This window comes from Euprymna scolopes, chromosome 20 (assembly GCF_053919585.1).
Source record: "Euprymna scolopes isolate OS-2025 chromosome 20, ASM5391958v1, whole genome shotgun sequence".
Classification (NCBI taxonomy): domain Eukaryota; kingdom Metazoa; phylum Mollusca; class Cephalopoda; order Sepiida; family Sepiolidae; genus Euprymna; species Euprymna scolopes.
The window spans coordinates 74,076,642-74,097,899 of NC_136501.1; the positions used below are offsets into that span (position 1 = coordinate 74,076,642).

The 21,258-nt window shown below is 33.6% G+C and overlaps 1 protein-coding gene across 1 annotated transcript in view; it reads left to right on the top strand.

Annotated features, from left to right (window-relative positions):
- LOC145241463 (glutamate receptor ionotropic, NMDA 2B-like) overlaps nt 1-20,898 on the top strand; it is an 849,005-nt gene extending 828,107 nt beyond the window's left edge. Inside the window, exons 16-17 of the mRNA XM_080104443.1 lie at nt 4,295-4,458; nt 20,159-20,898. Coding sequence (XP_079960569.1) covers nt 4,295-4,458; nt 20,159-20,552 — 558 coding nt within the window. The 3' untranslated portion in view covers nt 20,553-20,898. The remainder of the gene's footprint in view (nt 1-4,294; nt 4,459-20,158) is intronic.
- Nucleotides 20,899-21,258: the final 360 nt, after the last annotated feature.

Here is a 21,258-nt window from a genome sequence, read left to right on the forward strand (position 1 = left end):
AAAACAATGTAAACAACAACAAAATAAACAATAAAAAAGTAGACACCATGACAGAAATAACCCCAACACTAGCAGAAATAATAATAATAATAATAATAATAATAATAATAATAATAATAATAATAATAATGATGATAATGATAATAATAATAATAATAATAATAATAATAATAATAACAATAATAATAATAATAATAATAATAACAAACCAACCCCGGACAAGAACAACCATACCATAAAAAAAATACTAATAATGAACAAGATAAATGCAATTGTAGACACTGCGCACTTTGCCCAGTCCGAAATACATTCCTAACAAAAAGCGTAGTTTATCAAGCAACAATATTTGCGAAAGGAAACCCGAATAACAATAAATATTACATAGGCATGACTTCCTTAGATTTCAAAACCCGATACTATGACCACAAAAGTACATAAAAAAACACCGTATAAAAACAACACTAGCGAATTAATACTGGGAACTCAAAGAAAGCGGACATTCGCCGGTAGTCGAATGGAAAATAATGAGACAAGCTACCACGTGCAGACATTTAGACGACCCATGTAAATTATGCCTCCATGAAAAATTTGCTATCCTGTACTTTAAAGAACCTAAAAATCTATTAAACTGTAGACGAGAAATAGAAAAACAACTGTGTTAACAAAATAAAACTTACTCTAGGATAGCGATACAAAATAGCTTTAAAACTAACAATAACAATAGAAAACAAACAAATAAATAAATTAAATAAAAATGAATATACATAAACGATCACACATATATGTATATATATATATGTATATATGTGCATGTGTGTGTACACATAGGTATATTTATATATATAAAAAAGGAAGGAAAACGTCTACCTTAAACCACTAACCTAGTTATAAAACAGATCCTTTGTTCAATCAAATGCATGCCCATTGGCTGATAGGAAGGGGTGCGGTGGATACTAGAAAGCTGATTGGCTTACTAGAAATCCTCAACATATATAAAAACAAGAAGCAACCACAGAATTCGCGCATAAGCCTGACGAATCCTATAGTGGATGAAACGCAGAATATTCAGTGTAGCTTAATCGCCATATATATTTTATAAATTACTATATATATATATATATATATATATATATATATATATATACATATATATATATATATATATATATATATATATATATATATATTTCAGGGTCGTACCATTGGTTTCATTATGCCGAATCAACCATAAGAGGTTGGAAAGAGTCAGCGTAAATTCAGCGGCGACAATTGTAAAACGTTTTCTCTCTGTTTGTTCACTTTGCATTGTTTGTTGATTGTTTAAATTCTGGTAAAATCATTGGCGGTGCAAGTACTTGTAAAATGATTACAACTCTATGTCATGCGACAAGGGTTGGAGCCTGTCATGAATTGCAGAACTTAGTAAATAACCAAAAAAACTATTTCTCTTATCAGTTTAAGCGGAAGAGCTGATGCTCAATTTTAAGTATAATTGTTTTAGTGCCGGAAACATAAATTTCTTCAATTTTTTATCATCATATTTTCATAAAAATCTAAGTGTAATTACTTGCATTTTAAATATGGTTAGTATACGTTAATATACTTTGCAAAGTCTATATTATTTCCCATTGCTAAGATCAACGTCATATTATTATTTTTCTTTTTGTTTGCACCTGTACGAGTCTTCCACAAGCTTACAGGTTTAAATAGCGAGTCATCCACGAGCTTACAGGTCTCAATCATTTTAATGGCAGCATATTATCAATCTATAATCCTATTATCAGATTATAACAATCCACCCATATATCGGGGTAGAGGACATTGATGCATACTTTCCGAAAGATAAGGGAAATAAACAATATCAATCAAACTCGACTTGCCAAGCTCGTAATCTGTGACAGTAACCATTGCGCTAAGTCGCAACAGATATGAAGCTTTTTTTTAAAACGAGCAATCGGACCTTAAAATAAAACCAATTCAAATATTATTTTGGTCTTTTTGCCTTCATACAAATAGAATGAAAAAGATTGGTAAAAATCATATTAAAGCAGAAATCAGACAATATAAAAGAAAATGTTAAAAACAATGAATCAAAACATATTGCAAGCAATTTCTTTCCCTGCATTTGTAATAAATTTTCTGGGTTTTTTTTTCTCTCGGAGATTTGCATTCGCTATTTCTGACAAACGTTACATAAAAATGTATGCATAATATTCCCACGAAGTAAAAGTCGCAAAAATATATTGTTGTTTTCTGCACACAAACGGTAGACTTGTGTTGGAATATCAGAAAATAAAGTGATATTATTTCTCCCATCCTCGAAGAGTTGATTCAATAGAAAAATGCGTCCATTTTCTAATCGTTTCTCTCTCATCAGCATTTGAACAAAAAGATGCGAAATCAGTGGGTAAACTGTTAACTGTTGACTGTAGTCAATGTAATTATTGGATTAATGCCAGTGCCGTTAATTGATATTAAAACAAAATCCAAGTACAATTAGACTAAGGGAATAATGGCTTTTGAAACAAAACTAGGTGCTTAATTGAATAAATCGGGCGTGATTGCTGATTAAAATGTTTGCATCTTAAATCCCACTTGCCAAGAAAAGACTTCTTTTTAATTATTCGTGACACATTAAAGAAAATGCGATTCGAAATTTTCAAATTTAATAGTGACACACAATGTCAAACTTTAGGGTGACAGAACAATAAAAAAACGTCTTTTTTTTTATTTTACTTAAGTATTCGATCTATAAAAATACTCTTCCAAATTTCTTCTATACAGAATGATAAAAATTATATAAAACTTAAGCGTGAATACTAACAAAAATCGTATTACAAACTCTAGCGTGGCAGATCAAAAAACATACTTTAAAACAAATCTAAGGATGATTTAATCCCCGAAAATTTTCTTTAAATCTGATAGATCAGTGAAGGTGCTATTTCAGACATAAACTTGACAGAGCGAAGAAAATTGTATTTCAAACTTAACAGTGACATGCCAAAGAAAATACATTTTTTGATAGATCCTGACAGAACAAAGAAATGTTTATACCATCCAAATGACATAACATCTCGTAGATATGTGAGATTGCCCAACTGACATAACATCTCATATATATGTAAGCACTCAAGTAAATACGGATGCGAATCTTTCGAATTGAATTTTATTCGGCGATCTTCAACAACAAAACAGCAATCATCTATAAATGGGCATCTCCATTTTCTTGTTGTTCAAACAAAAATCTGCGTCGTTGTCTCGATAATAAATATGATCGATTATCAATGAGGGATTTATTGTTTTCCATCTTATCTTTGAATACGAGTAAATGATTTAATTAAATGATGATTTCTTTGCACGGTGATTGTAAACTAAATAATTTACATAACATTTTTTATTTTTATTCCAGAATAGAATTACTAAAAATAACACATACAGACACACGCACTAACAAGGTTGGTCCGCATAACTTCATATAGTTGTACGCCGAGTGAACAAAACTAGTTTTCAGAAATAAGAATCAATAGAAAATTTGCCAGACTATTATTTGACCACATAGCGTTTTATACTTTTTTATCTTTACTGCAGACATTTGAAATCTGATATTCTTGGCGTTCTTTGCAGTCTCCATAATTGCGATATGTGCTAGATATTTCTTCGTGGTTGGAAATTAAAAAGCCAAACATCTGGTGAGTAGGGTGGAAGGAGAAGTAGTGCAAGCTGCAGTCAATACGTGACATGTGACCAATTATATCGTCGCTATTATTGCATGAGATAACGTCTGTGATCCTCCCCGCTTTATATGCACCTTGTCCGGAAGATAGACTTGCTTCAATTCCTTGCAGGCTGTCGTGACATGTCTGGTTACACTGAAGAAAAGTAGGTTCATTTAAGCAGTCCCACATGTTAAAGAACGAGTTCGACATATATATTCCGAGTTTGAAAGGATGCAGTTGGATATTGACGCAGATCCCTCGACCTAAACGTTAGAAAATTAGTAGAAAAATGTGAATAGTAGAACTAATCCAAATTATTAATCCGTATCTAAGGAATTCCAAAACTGATGAGAAATATATAATCGTAGATGATTAGTTCGCCTTCAGCGGGTTGTCATCTGCAGATGACTTTTTCATCTAAAGATCTTACCATTTTATCCGAAGAAAAGCAAGCAATCTCCTCTTGCTAACTTTCCTTTGAATCTTAGTCACGATCCTCCAGAGACAGCTTAAACAAAGTATTCGTTCCATTATTTGCACGATTGTAATTATTTTTTTTTTATTTCTCTTTCTAACAGAGCATGGGGAAATCCTTAACATTTGAGCAATCCGTTCGGGAAGCTCTTGAACAAAGTAAACGACATCGTTGTAAAGACCCGCTGTGTGAGACATCCCTGTGGAAAGCCCGCCATGAGCTTGATTTGGCGCTCCTGAAAATTGAAAAACTGCACCTTCAACTGACGTAAGTCTTTACATTTCATCACCCCGCTTTTTTAGACAAATTTCCTTGCCTCAAACATTTTTTAAGTATTCAATAAAATCAGATTCATTTTCAGTAATTTTCTCATAAAATCGTCTTTCGACATACATTATTTAGTGAAGTTACAAAAATGCCCTTGTTTATTTAAATGAACGAGAAAACATTTCGTATCGGGTTTTCAACAAATTCGGAATTAAAAGTTTATTATTTGTTAAATTAATATTTCAACTAATAGCAATTTTTACGAGTCGATAGTGAGCTAGAAATCCGGTTAGATTAATAACACAATAAGAATAAAATATAACAGAAACACTGACTTATTCGATTAAACATCGCAATATGTGTAAAAGACCGAGTGAATAGACACATATTTTCTAGTTACATAACGTCAATTTTATATTTTTATGGATTAAAAAATGATTAAAAAAGTGCGTATAATTGTCTCCACTCTGTCGCAATCGTTGGGCAAAGAGTCTATTTACTGAATTGATAACGCTTAGATATTTATCTTTTCGAAAATGTAAAGTTAAACTTTATTTAAGCTTTTATTGTGATACTGAAACTTCCCTGCATTATGGGCACTTACATTATGGACGCTTACATTATGACACTTTGATTATGGACACTTACATTATGGGCACTTACATTAGGGACAAAAACATTATGGGCACTTACATTATGGACACTTACATTATGGACACTTACATTATGGACACTTACATTATGGACACTTACATTATGGACACTTACATTATGGGCACTTACATTATGGACACTTACATTATGGACATTTACATTATGGACACTTACATTATGGACACTTACATTATGGACACTTACATTATGGGCACTTACATTATGGGCACTTACATTATGGGCACTTACATTAGGGACACTTACATTATGGGCACTTACATTATGGACACTTACATTATGGACACTTACATTATGGCCACTTACATTATGGACACTTACATTATGGGCACTTACATTATGGACACTTACATTATGGGCACTTATATTAGGGACACTTACATTATGGACACTTACATTATGGGCACTTACATTAGGGACACTTACATTATGGGCACTTACATTATGGACACTTACATTATGGACACTTACATTATGGACACTTACATTATGGACACTTACATTATGGACACTTACAGTACATTCATGTTTTGTGCTTTTGTCGGTGGTCCCGAACTTGGGTCCTCATCAGAGGCGACAGAAGGATTCACGAAAGCATTCACACCGAAACCCCAATGCCTTACATAAATAGCGATAGAGGAATGTAAAAATTTCGTTGAGAATTTCGTCTTCACCACATTAGTAATGATAGAATACGCGTTTAATTACGCAGCAGTGTTGAACGAGTTATTAAGCTATAAGTACTGCATCAACGATTACATGCAAACTAATATGCCAGTTACGAAAATTAGTGACAAACTAGCGATTCGGTAACTATGGAATATTTAAGATTATTTAAAATTTGTGCAAAGATAGTCACTTAAAATGTCGAGAACTATTGCTTACAATAAAACAATTTGTTAACAACACGAACTCTTTAACGCAAGAGCCAAGTGGAATTTCAACACATTTTGCCCATGACATAATCCCCCTCTCAAATTTATAGAGGCGAGTTTTTTACTCAAAAGAGGCAAGTTTTCACACAAATGAAAAAAAAGCTTAAACAAATGTTACTTTTATGTGAAATGTATTTTTCCATCATTCTCACGCTTCTAAGAGAAAAAATGGTTTATTTGAAAATACGTAGACAAAAGAAAATCTGTGTTTATAATTATAAAAATCCCCCAGCGTACAACAGAAAAAAATAGCTTTCGTGCAAGCACTTAGACAAAGGAAAATGTTGTCTACAAATATAAAATTTTATGCGGTCCAAAATTTTGCTTCTAAAAGCCTACATACTAAAAACTTCGGATAACTTGTTCGGAACAGATAGGATAAAAAGATGCAATCTATGAAATTGCTTAATGAGTGCTTTTGTCGCAAAATAGAAAGTACATTGCCCAATTCGGTAAACCTCAAAAAAGAAACACAAACAACGATTTCCAACGTTTTTTTTTTTTTTTTATTCTGGCGGCCTTGAAAATTTACGAAATTAAAAGCTAAGCTCAAGGTGAAGGTTAGGGCACAACCTGTATTTAAGAAGAAACGGATTGCGCCTTTCCCTGCTCTAGAGCAATTTACAAATAATCAGATAGATTAAACAAGCAGGTATTCTGTCAAAAATTGATTTTAGCGAATGGGCAACACCTAAGGTTCAGGTAAAAAGGAAGCTCAACCAAAGACTAATATGCAGACATTTTTTGGCACGATTTAGTGATGTCTTGCTGGATAACCATTGTGCACTCAGATGTTAAACAAATTAAATGGTATAAAAATCTTCTCCAAAATTTACCTTTCAGATACATTCCTTCAGAGAGTGATGGATGAAGGAAGTTTTAAATTAATCTGGATAAACACTCATAGAGGGTTGTACAAATACATCAGACGTGCTTTTGGAGTCAACGTTGCGCCTACAATTTTCCAGCAGGTCATGAATAGCATGCTGGGCGACCGTGACTACGCAACACTATATGTGGATGATATATTGGTGACCAGTAAAACTACGGCAGGGCACCGACACCATATAATAAACATATTCGAGACGTTACAAGGATATGCGATTGAGGTTACGAGGGCAAAGTGTGTGATTTGTTTTTAACAGAAATAAAATACTTAAATCGCATCGTACTTATAGACAGTCGGATCCAGAAGGAGCCAACGGGGTCAGAAACATGCTATCCCAGATAACGTTGAAGACTTACAAAGCGTTCTCGGTCTAGTTGTCGTTTACCAAGGGTACATTAAGAACGTTCAGAATTTGAGAGGGTTCCTCAATGAAATTTTTAAAAGTATTAACCATGAATATGGACCCTGAATACAAAGACGCATTCGAACGTATCAACCGCTTACTTCAGATATTTCCTCACCTACTACGACCCAGTTTCGACATCATACCTCGTAAGTGATGCAAGCTCATGTGGCATCGGTGCTTGCATTCTCCATAAACTGCCGGATGATTTGCAAAAAGCTGTAGCACAGTTTTCTAGATCCCGACTACTAACTGAGAAGCTATATTCTCAAATCGGGACAGAGACTCTAGAAATAATATTCGCTGTTACAATGTTCCACAGATATTACAAACATACCATAAATCCTCCCGCATGCATCCATTATACAAATATATCTATCACTCCGCCTTACTTCTCACTTGTAAAAAAAATGTTTATAGGGTACATGCAAAGGCGTGGGCTTTCATTACAGTAGAAATCAAATAATTGGAATATAAGCTAAACACAATCAATATCAAGATCAACTGGTTCCAAACACCTGAAAATATTTGCCATGCGGAGAATTCATTCCCAAAAATACGGAAGTTTTCGAAGACTCCATTATTGCTAAACTAAAGACAAATTGCGAAATCAAAAACATGATCGCGTATGCTGTCACGGATACAATCAACGAATTTCCGGTGATTTTAGTCAACATTAAAAGGGAGTCTCGAAAGTAAGGTGAATTTATGCAATCAAAATAAAATTCACAATAAAGACCCGACTGTGCCTGAAATTTTCTTCCACTGACCGTATAGTAATTCTAAACAGTCAAGAAGGAAAAATCTTCCGGGATTTTTACTCTAAACATCCAGGGAAGAACCGTACAAAAAGCCACATGTGATGTTATGTATATTAGCCAAACATGAACAAAATATAGCAGAAATTATAAAATATAGCAAGGGATGTACGCTTGGAGCACAATATCCAATTACGACGTCTAAATCATGGCCAAACATAGACCACACATGGCAGAGAATTCATGCGGATTTTACATGGCCCTAATAAAACATGTATTACGTCATTGCTGTTGATAGAAACTTAAAATGGCCCGAGATCATACATTGCAAAGGCCCAACCACCAATTTCACTTCGATCTCGAGACGTACCAAGTCTCTCCGGAAGGGCGACGAAAATTTACACAACCGCTCTACGTTAATCCCAAGAGCAAACAGAATTAACAGTTTTATTTTTCGCCTTTTCTTTTCAGAAAAAGAAGAAAAAAGAAAACTCTTGTAAAGGGGTGTTGTGAGATCGAAACTTACCTACATTATGGATTCTTCCAGTAGTATATTACGATGTGAGATAACTAATCTACGAAGTTGTATAATAATACTGTAGCATCAGCAAGAGTACTAGTAATCTCAGCTTACCTTTTATCCTATTTAACCTTTTGGGTTATATATGTCTTACACTTAATCCGTGTTTCGTGTTTTCATTCGATGGCCCTTTCCTTAGGTCCACACTACCTTTAATACATTTTAACTGTAAAATATTATCAACATAAGGATAATATAGTTTTCGAAGTTTTCAAAGTTTTTAAAGTACAGAATGGGAGTTGAATTAAAACTTATAAGAAATATTGTAAAAACTGTCGCTGCTATGTGTAGGTATACAAGAAGAAAAGGATGGCAGAGACGTCAATGAAATTAATATGTTTTGTTGTCTGTTTTTTTCTTTTTATAAAGTATAAAGTATTAGTGCATGTGATGGCATTCATAAAAAGAGCGAATATGTTTGACCTTAAATGACCCTAACCTGAGCTCCAACAAGGTGAAGGCTGCGCATCTTTCTCGATCTATACAATCGCGCCCATCGGCATTTAAGTTCGTAGAAGAATTCATTGTACGCTTGAGTTCTTTCCAATTTCATCTCCTTCTGTTTGTTCTTCTTATTATTCGGATGCTTGTTTTTATTCTTATCCTTGTATTACGACGGCTTCATTTCAATGTATCCCCCCCTGCCACGTTGTCCGGATATTACAGAGGAATGTAAAAGAATTCAGTTGCAATATTCTGTCTTTTACCTTCGGGATAGAAAATGAAGAAAAAGAAGACGAATGGTAATAGGAAGAAGAATAGGAGTGGGAAATATTGGAGAAAGGAGAAGTAAAAGAAGAGGGTGGGAATAACGAGAGTTACGCTGTTTGCAATGCAATCATCAGTTTTATTTGGAGCTTTGTTTCCGGAGATTTTTACCTCTACAAGACAAGGCCGGATATTATAACATTCAAGAGATCATTTGTCTTGGCCGAATTCTAACAGTTGCCTGCTTTAAACGAACTGTTAATTTAAATAAAAACACACACCCACACACGCAAATATATATGTACATATATATTTGCGTGTGTGTGCTTGTGTGCGTGTGTATATATGCTTGTATGTGTGCCCTTGTGAGCTAGGAGAGAAAGAGTGAAAGACTGCATTTATTTGAATATTTGTTAGTGCCTAGAGAACATCTTTGCTCATAGTGTTTTACATTGAAATGTAGAAAAAATAGATCTCTGGTTTGTATGTATTCAAGTCAATGAACAGTATGAATCTAAAACCGACCTTGAAATCAGGCGAATACTAGACGATCAGTCTACTATTCGCTGAGAGGTTTCCTCTTCACTTTAAATATCGGATTGTATATCTCATGGCACAGAACTAGATCCATAAATTATTCCTGAAAACACAATAAAAATATCTTTTTTCTGAATTAGTTTGGACAACAAAGCATTCGTTTTGATTATTTCCTTTCTATTCAACTAAGAAGAATAACCTAGCTTTGTACTGGAAAGAATGAATATTTATGTAAAGAATTGCTTTGAACCGTGATTAACGCTTTTACTTTTTGTTCCCAGTTGTAATTTTCTTACTACATACGACTGTTAATAAACGGGGAGAGTGGTGGAAGTAGGAGTTATACAAAACAGAAAATAATTGCGGTGGTAGAATGTCAGACGTCATAGAGTGAACGAGAGGACGGGAGCAATAGACAGAAGTTTAGTAAGAGATTCATTACTTGCTGAGTTGATTGCAAATTTGGGCTTACTAGGACAATAAAAATAAAATATTTTTTACACATAAATCTATCCCAATACTAAAGGATAATTTATTATGTAGCTACATATAATAATAAAATTAATGTTAATAATAATAATAATGATAATAATAATAATAATAATAATAATTATTATTATTATTATTATTATTATTATTATTATTATTATTATTATTATTATTATTATTAACAATAATAATAATTGTAAATGCGTGTTCCACCCTTGCTCAATAAGAGCACAAAGGTCTTCATGAAAAAGTCTGTATAAATCTGCACTGGATTGTGTGCCAAAAGATTGAAATCTAAGTGACGGACAAATGGTATGGACATCAACCAGTGGAATATAAGGATGTTAAGATTCTCTGGGATCTCATGATTCAGTGTTACCGAAAGATAACTCAGGGGAAACCAGATATTGTAGTGGTAAACAAAACAGATAAATGAATGCCAAATTATTGATATAAATTGCCCGAACGGCGCCAACTTAACAAGCAAGAAAAATGTGAAACTACGGTACTATCAGAAACTGAGGATACAGATTGCTAGATTATGGAATAAGAAAATTTCATCAGTGCACTTGGCTCAATTTCTGATGATTTTATGAAATAGCTGAACTCCTTGGGAATCAAATACAGCATCATCGTACTCTGGCTCAACATACATCCTACGCCAGGTGATTTCTATCTAATTCACTCTTTGATTATCCTCTCTAGCTTTGGTGTACGAGAGGCGTGCAATAAGTAATGCCCCTAACCCACTTCCAGTTGTCTGATCTAGCTGAAATTTTGCATGTGCAATTATTTATATCTCCACGAGTTATGTGGCAAACTACAGCTCTCCACTAATAGTGGTTTCTGTTTTACATGTGTTTGAACAGAGTTAGGTGTGAAATGGAGCCTGTTGAATGTCGAGCAGTGATCCGGTTTTTGTATTTGAAAGGACGCACACCACAGGAGACTTTTGCTGAAATGAAAGAAAGTTATGGCGATAATGCCCCATCATATGACCTTGTAAAACGCTGTCATCGTGAATCAAAAAATGGCCGGAAGTCTGTGAAAACAGCTCCCAGACCTGGTCACCCCCCTTCTGCCATTGATGAGGCACCTGTCCGTCAAGTTGAGGCTGCCATTTTGGAAGATCGGCGCATTACTATTCGCCAAATAGCCCAAAATGTCAGGATTAGTACAGGGTCTGTGGAAACTATCATTCGTGGCCATTTGAATATGCATAAGGTGCCTGCCATATGGATTCTCTAGTTGCTTACACTAATCCAGAAGCGAGAACGCGTCGAGTGCTCGAGGATGAATTTGGAGATATGCCAAGAAAATGAGTCAAAGTTTTTCAAAAGACTGATTACACAGGACTAAACCTTGGTCTATCACTATGTTCCAGAGACCAAAGCCCAGTCAATGCAGTGGAAGCACTTGGACTCACCACCTCCAAATAGGGCAAGGGTGCAGCCCTCCGCTGGCAAGGTCATGCTCACAGTCTTCTGGGACCAGGACGGAGTAGTGATGACAGATTTCCTGGCAAAGATTACCACAATTACAGGAGCCTATTATGCTTCATTTTGAGGAAATTAAGAGAAGCTATCAAAATCAAGAGGCGGGAAAGATCAGCAAAGGTACCTATCCTTCTGCAGGACAACGTTCCGGTCCACAACTCGCATGTCGGCAGATCAAAAGCACGGGCGTGTGGTTATGAAATCCTTCCCCATCCTCCCGTCTCTCCTGACCTTGCACCCTTTTTTCACCTCTTCCCAGCCATGAAGTTGTTATTGGAAGGAAAGCGTTTCCCAGATGATGCCGCCTTGATTTCTGAAGTCAAGTCGTGGTTGGAGGACCAACCTGGGGTGTTCTACAAAAACAGGTTCCAGAGCTGAATCAAACGATGGGAGAAATGCATAACTCTGGGTGATTCCTATATAGAGAAAGACTAATAACTGTGCCAAGGTTCGTTGCTCTACTACTATGGGAAGTGAGTCAGGGGCATTACTTATTGCACGCCCCTCGTAAAAGCCTGCTCTCGAGGGAAAAATTTGTAATACATCACAACATTATGAAATTAATAAAATACTACTACGACTATTACTAGTATTACTACTACCACTACCACTACTACTACTAATGATAAATGATTTAGTTTTAGTAGAGTGGTAACATCAACAAAATCAATAGTATTTTAAGTGTCCAATATTTAGAATTTAAAAATAAATAAAATTAAAAAAGTTTAAGAACTATAGGCGAATCGGTCAACGTTTCAAAATCTCATTATAAATTCAAATGAATCTCAAAGTCAGAAGACAAAATAAAAATAAAATTTTCCCAGAATGCAGTCGAAATTACCAGGGGAATAAAGAAAAACAAGAAAAACCTGTCACTTTTTTTCGATTTTACTGTTAGCAAAATCATAGGATCGTCTGTGCACCTCTTGCCCCTCCGACCTACATCCATTAGAGACATATATCTATCACTCCGCCTTACTCCTCGTTTGTAAAATAAATGTTTAGACAGTACAGGCATGCAAAGGCATGTGCTTTCATTACAGTAGAAATCAAATAATTGGAATATAAGCCAGACCGTTATAACACGATAGTTTCTATTTCCTAAAAACTAGCGGGACCTGTGGAAATTCCACCGAGGCCTCATTCATCTACTATATAACATGTTGATAGCATGAATTCCCCTCTGGACCAAAGTAGCGTAGGTTTTCAACAACACATGCCACATGCAAATTAAATCTATCTATTTTGATAGCTACTACGATGCCCATTTCTGCCACATCTAGTCGTGCTAACAACATGTTACATTATATCCGCTGAGAATCATCATCACAATCGCCACAAGTACAGAAGAAGAAGTTTCGATTTTTTCACTCCTATTTTTTTCTCTCATTACTTACTCTTCTCACGGCTACCAGTTGACACCGGGGACCATTATACATTTTCTTATCCTGCTGAGCTTGGGGAGCCATTAATTGGTTCTAACATCCATATATATAACATAATCTTTTCTTTACACACTACCTATTTAATGAATTCTCCCCATCCAAATTCTGCTCATTTCGATTATTTGAAGGCTTACTATTCCCATATTCTTGCTTAACAATTCTCCTCCTTTATAAACGAATTTTCTGTATAAATGTTAAATGGCGACAGTCTCACACATAAATTGCCAAACACAATTACAGTATAGTATCTAGCCGTAGACAATTTCTAGGGGTTCGTTGCCTTACTTTATGTAGGTTTACTTGCACATTTGTACACCACTGCGGCTGCGAGCAAAAGTTCGGCAGATGCATAAGCATACTTAGCTCATCGGGATTTTCTTAAGGCGTTTGCCCAGTAAATACGTACGATACAAACAAAAGCGCTTCTAAGCTTTTAGGTCACATATTTTATTTGTTTAATAATTAATGTATTTTTACCCGCGTTTACTTTATGAAATGTATAATAGTTCCGGTACGCATATTTACTAATTTGTTACTGTTCCTACTGAACTAACATTGGTCCGTTTCTTATTTTGATAACGACGCCGAACACGACGATGACGATAACGACATCGACGACGCGTCCTCAATAAACATAAACAAAATTCGTTTCTCAGGATTAGTACAACTTACGCCATGCGCCGTTCGGATTCATTCTTTGAGGAATGCATAAAGCAGCGAACTAAAATTATTCGGACAGATTTGCATCGATTAAATTGATTAAAAAATGACACCAAACAACACGCTCGTCCAACTACGCCACATATTTATTTTTGTTCTTCTTCTCCCCTTATTTTTCTTTTTTTTTTCTTTTTATTTTATTAATTAGGGTATGCATAAGAACTATTTACAATTTCCTTATCTTTCTCAAGAAACTAACATTGTTTTCGATTTTTGTTATATCACAAGTCATATATATCCATTATAGGAATATATGTTTGAATATTGGAAAACTGTTAGAAAATGACGTTCGTTAAAAATTCATATCGTGGAATATTGTAATTTTATATCGTTTAAACTTTTTAAAAATAATTATTTCTTTGAATTCTGTGTTTTGGTTGTAATTCAAATAATTATATTACCGGGAAAAATATAAAGAAAAACTGTTCATTTTTTTTAATATAATATTGGTTTTATGTCTAATTTTATTTACAACTTTAAGGTAAGTGAAATAAATAACAGGATATATGTAAAACCGTCGCTACATAATAACACTGTTTTAAAGCGTCGATAATGTAAACACGATTTTAGTCTCGCATTTTCATCATTTTTGTTTCCTGTTAACCAATTAAAAATATTAACAGTTTATTTAAAGCTTCTGCTTTGAAATGGTAGAAAAGTTAGGATAATAATATTAATTTAAAATACAGTTGCATCGTGTAACATATAGACGGGTTAAAACAGTGCCGCATGTTGGACGTACCGATACGTCACATATTTCTTTTCTTTTTTTTTTCCTTTCTTGCTGCATGTACATTTTTATAGTATTATTTTATTTAATGTACTCATTTACCAAATATTAACGCATTACTATTCCGTTATCTTACTAAATAAACAAACATTGTTAATTCTTTAATTTTGCTCATGCGTATCTGCCAATTCTCCCATTTATCCTGGCGTACCTACTTTACCGTGTTATTATTTTATTAAGAATCGAGTCAACATTCCGTTATCTTTTTCGCTTAAATAACATACAATTATTTATTCCTGCATTTTTCACTGCGTAATTACAGTAAATTCACTCAATATTAAACGATATAATATAATATTAACTAATAACGCAACACTTATATATATATTCTTGTAGAGTAAATGTTCTATCGATTTGAAATGTTATAAATTTGCGATTTCAAAATAAAAAATATCGATATGACTTGAGTGCATCAGCTTGAATTGAAACGGAAAAAAAAAACATGAAAAAATATAGGTATATATATATATATATATATATATATATATATATATATATATATATAACTTGAGTTCCTTCAGCTATAATCGAAACTAAAACCAAAACTTCAGAAGAATTATTGATAAGTTACGTATAAAAGAAATAGATTATTCAAATTCCATCAGTTATAATCGAAACCGAAACTAAAACTTATGAAGAATTCTTGGTAAAATTATTTTTTACAAGAAATGGAAGTCGATAAGAATAAAACAACAGTTACTTCGATGTAAGCGTGACACACAAAATAAATAACACGCGCGCTATCCTATTAATATATACATACTAAGCTAACTTGTTTTAGGGAAAACTTTTTGTTGTAGTGTAAAGAGTTTATTTTGGGGAAAGTTTCCACTCATATAAGTCTTTTTTCGACAAAACCTTGTCAATAGAATTTTAATTGTGAACTCAGTCGTTTATGAAGTATGTGCAATGAAACCTTCTGCTTCAATAGATATTATATAGGCATACAAATACACACTCATAAATAAGTATCCCCATACGATCATGTGCTTATTTATTTACTTGAATGGTTAAATAAATCATTGAAAGATAAATTTTAAATAATTTATTTAAACCTATACTGATATAAATACACATCTTAGGTTATATATATATATATATATATATATATATATATATGCATATATATATGCATATATATACATATATATATGCATATATGCATGTATATATACATATATATATATATATATATATATATATATATATATATATATTGTATAGAGCTACACGGATAGATTAGCGCTTCTATTTTCACTTTTCGTCAGATTTCTAAGTGCATTTCTCAGTTTGAAAATAAAATACATCTCTTTTAGAATTCCGTTGAGTAAGAAAGATCCTTCCTGCTTCTCTTTTATTCGATTAGATACTTTGGTAAACACTAAACGCCGCCATCATCGGTCGTCTGGGTAACCCGCGTACATACAAGGAACGCCTTATTTATTTGCACACTTCTCCCACTTGCGAGCAATGCGGTTCTTTCCAAGCTGACAGGTCAAAGAGTAACATACAATCGCATTATTTGGTCATTAAGAAATAAACACACGAAAAATAACATGCACAAAAGTGTTTCTTAAGTGGGATTAGTTTCAATTCTGTGTCACCACCCGCTCCACCATTTGTTTTAATTAATACTGCTATCGTAGACCTGCAAATATAAATGCACGTATATAAATCGAACATCATCCGCACGTATGTGTATATATATCAATAAGTATTTGAGAAAAAAGAATCGAAAATAAAACAGACATAAATATAAATAAAAAACCCGACGAAATAGATATATAAAGCAATTAAAAGGCTGCATAAATCAATATACTTCCTTGCACAGGCAAGCCATAAGTATGTATAAGAAAACCTACATGCCTATATACATACATGCTAATCCGCCCGCATTTATATATATATATATATATATATATATATATATATATATATATATATATATATCTACGATTATATACAAGGAAATTTCTTCCTGTGTGATTTTAAACTCGTTCCCTACGGCCTTAGAAATGGCTGAGCCTATTTTAAAAATTTCACACAAAAGTACTTGATGTGTCTGGGAGTGTTCTTACGTAGGTTTCGTATCATGTCTTATAGGTATCAAAAATCGATAATCAAAACAATTCGGTAAAGAAGGAAATTCAAATTCGATTAAAGTTTATATTTTATACAACCTTTTATCACAAGTGCATTTGAAAAGATTTATCGACTCACAAGCAGAACGGTTCAACCTATAAATTTGAATGGTGATTTTTTCATAAATGAAAATACCAATTGTCTCTAAAATAGGGACGCAAGTAAATAGATCGTTATTATCATATAAGCATATAAATGTATTAGCAATGTTAGTATTTTGAATAAAATTAGCAAAATAAAATGAATATTTTGGACAGTAGTCATTAAAATACTCTACTACTGACTGTAAAATATTAAAAATCCATTTTGCGACAATGTGTTAGAATGGCCTACCATAGGAATATAGTCCTTAAGGAGATATCAGCTTATGATTTGGGGATAGGCTGCATATTATTGTGCGGATAGAGGCTGATGGTCTAACATAACAAACTATGTGGGTCGAACGACGTTACGATTGGCTAGAAAGTTCAACAATACATATCTGGCAAACCGGGAATGTCATTTGCCATCTTAATAACACATCAGGGTCTTCAATAGCTGATCATTTGCTTAAAAACAGTCATATGCTACTAACTTTAGCATTGACAAATATACCATTTTAAGTCATGCTAATCTGAATTTTCATTTAAAAAGACCATCCATGTTCGTTTGAAGGAACTAGCATTCTCTTTATGGCCATAAAGAATGTGTTTTTAGGTTTGAACATCATCAGCCTCTAGGAGATTTTATCATTTTACATATATCACACGTAGCTTTATTTTAGATTTATAGTCTTGTTTTTTTCCCTCGTTAGTACACTTTATTTAACATGTATATTTTCTTTCACGGGTCTCTCCTTCTTTTATAAATAAAAATATCCCTCGATCTAAGTCGAGAAGAGTAAGGGCGAAACTGGTCAGTTAGCCTCTCTCTTTTTTTCTGTAATGAATATCAGAAGATGTCTTCCCTTCATAATCCCCCTCTCTCTCCCTCTCGCTCCCTCTATCTTTCTATCTATCAATCTATATATATATATATATAGAGAGAGAGAGAGAGATAGATAGATAGATATATAGATAGATAGATAGATAGATAGATGTGTGTGTGTATAAGTGACCATAATAAAGTGAAACAACAAAGAGATCAATATATGCATTACTTAAGAAGTAGTTTATGATTAGCAATATTCTGTTTCAATGCATAAATATTATTCAAATTTTTAAATAATAGCTTTTTTAAAAGTAAAGATTAAACAAACTAATGAAAATAAACTATTGGAAAAATGTGAAGAATAATCTTGTTAAAACATGATTGTGAATAATATTTCAATAAAATTTTATCTTTCGTAAATATTTGTTTATTTTACATGATTTCACTGTATTCTTGATCACATGATCTAATAAATGTATCATACAAAATCACCCGTGATTCCAACCTATTCGTCTTTCAGTAGCTTCTATAGGTGATGCTGGTTTTTCACATTTCTCCAATTATCTTCTTTACATTTTCCATTGCATTCGGATTCGTTCTCTGAGCTGGTCAGTTTATTTGAACAATTCCTTCTTGTTCAAATAAAGTAATAATCTTTTAAACCTTGTGACAAAATGCATTGGCCTGCATCTAATAGAAAAATCGTAAGCATTACGATGTAATCTTTTTACCACATGATATTGAAGAAACCTATAGTAAAGCTTAGAATTAATATTGCAATGATAGTGATAACTTAAGCAGATGAAATATTCTTCACCTTATCACATTGGCACCACCAAACTTAACGGTTTTCTTGTCGCGTTTAGAAGACAACTTTCACATGTTCAACGTCATACGTGAGTTTTACTGTCAAAAGTAAATGCATAAAATTTGGATCCTCACTGAAATAAAATGTGTCCGATTCTGTGTCAGCCTGAACAATATGTTCACTCGCATACCTCACACTCCTTTTGGTTTCATTTTCCTACTTTAAGTGAAGCGAAAATGTATCCGATTTGTTTCAATAAATATTTGGCTAATACTAATTTAAACAAATAATTCAATATATTGTTATTTTAATTATGTGGATGTAAAAAATAAACACAAACACATGTGAAGTTCTTATAATTTTTAATCTCGAGATGATAAACTTATCATTGTAGTCTTTTTGGCGCAATGATTAGTGTTCGCTAATGGCCATCTCTAATTTTTTATGACAGAATTTCTATCTCCAGTTGAGTCGTGCGAAAAGATAATGTAATTTATGCCTCTGCTTTTATATTCTTGTACTAACTCAGTACTTAATGTACTTTCTCAGCATTTCGCGACTGTGTTAATGTTTAGTAAGATAGTCAATCGGTGAGCAACAATAGTTTGGCAATGTTGAAGTCCGAATCGAATAAACTCGCTAATCATGCAACATCATAAGATGAGCATCCATAGTAAATGGAGCATTCCCCAAAAAGGAGTACTGCGATCTTAGTGTGGTGGCCAATGAAATGAATGTGTCAAGCCGCCCCTGACTACGATTGATCTATTTGTCTATATAGTATTTTAAAAAGTTATGGTGGTTTCAATGTTTCTTTGAGAATAAATAGAAACATAATTGTTTGACAAACTGAAATAGGCAGAATACACATTACTCAGACAATAGGTTTATTGTCATAACCAACGTTTTTTTTTATTATTTTATATAAAGACATCAATATGACATAATGATATAAATACATTGATTCGATATTTCTTAAGACGTATTGAGATTTTTCTTTTTTTTATAATTTCCGGACATATTAGACAGTAAACGCATTCGGCATTAGTTTAGAGTGAATTTTTATTATTACTTTGATGTATTAACATAGTTTTTCCCAGTGCAACTATGCGTAAATACATTTATCTTAGATTTTTCTTAGTTACTTTCTCTCATTCAAGTAATAACGTATTGTTTCCACGAATTGTAACAAATATACATTTCATACTACAGATGAAACGATAGGAGCCTGGTGAAGATGCTCATTAACATACTTCAGCACTGTAACGCCACTCAAGCTTCTACATTAGTGTTCTTTTAAAAATATCATTGACGTGTGATTGCCAAAAAAGGGCTACATTTTATCCAACTCTGATTTTAAAGTTCTGTTCTGATCTGTATCATTTTTATCATTTGTTATCATTCTCTATATCTTTTCAGGTCGTGTGGCATCACTCCGGAGCCGGGAGCGGTGTGGAAGCTACAGACGGACTATAAGCATCAAGGGGGCGGCGGCCGGGAGACAAAAAAGGCCATCAAGTTTAAGGATGAGGATGGCCAAGAAGAGTCCCCGATGAAGAAGGGCTATAACAGTGAACTGCTTGAGCCGGTCACTGTGCTACCCGCCTGCACGACTGATAAGAGATCTTCGTCGCAGCAATTGTCGACGGGGGCTCCTCACCCGAATAAACAGGTCTTCCGTCGCTCGCCTAGCTACACTACGGCTATGTCCGTTGACGACGATCCGAAGCCTCAGCAGCCAGGCAAGACACGATACCACAACGGAAACTATTACATTGAAGTCGACAATCTGGAAATTGAGAGCGTGCTCTGAGAGGACATCACCCCGCCACCATTAATACTTCGCTTCAAATACGATCACAAAGACAAAACATAAAAATGGTTGTTAGAAATGTTTTTTAAAGAATGAAGGGGAGAACAGGGGAATTGAAGGGGAGGGGATTCAATAAGAAAAAGGGATCCATTATTTGCTGCTGTTCTTAGTTATTATCTTTTTTAATCTGATATTTATCATTATTTTCTGGCAAAAATCAAAGGAAATTGGAAGTTGGTGTAATTGATCAACTAAACATTCAGAGAAATTACATCCGGTGGAAAAACAGCAGCTTTATAATAAAGTCATACTTTTATTTTCGGGTGAATAATGTCATATATTAAAATAACATATATCTATAAAATGATAAATGCCAAACTTCTTACAGGGTATCTGTTTTGACAAAAGCAGATTAAATTGAAATAAGCTTCTTTTTTCTCCCTGCTAATTTAAGATGATTTAATTTTCTTGAATATTTTACTTTCTAAAAGACAACGACGAAGTGACGAGGTGACGGCAGCCACCTTCTGCTGCATTTTAAGTTTGCTACATGAGAGTTATCTCCCTTTGTCTTATGGGAATTCCTTTTTTTTCCTTTTTCTTTACATTTATCTTATTTGCTTTACACTCTTATTTGACTTTTTGCTAAGTCATTTTGTCTTCGCGTTCCATTTTTGTTTATTTTTCAGAGATTTACACGGGAAAA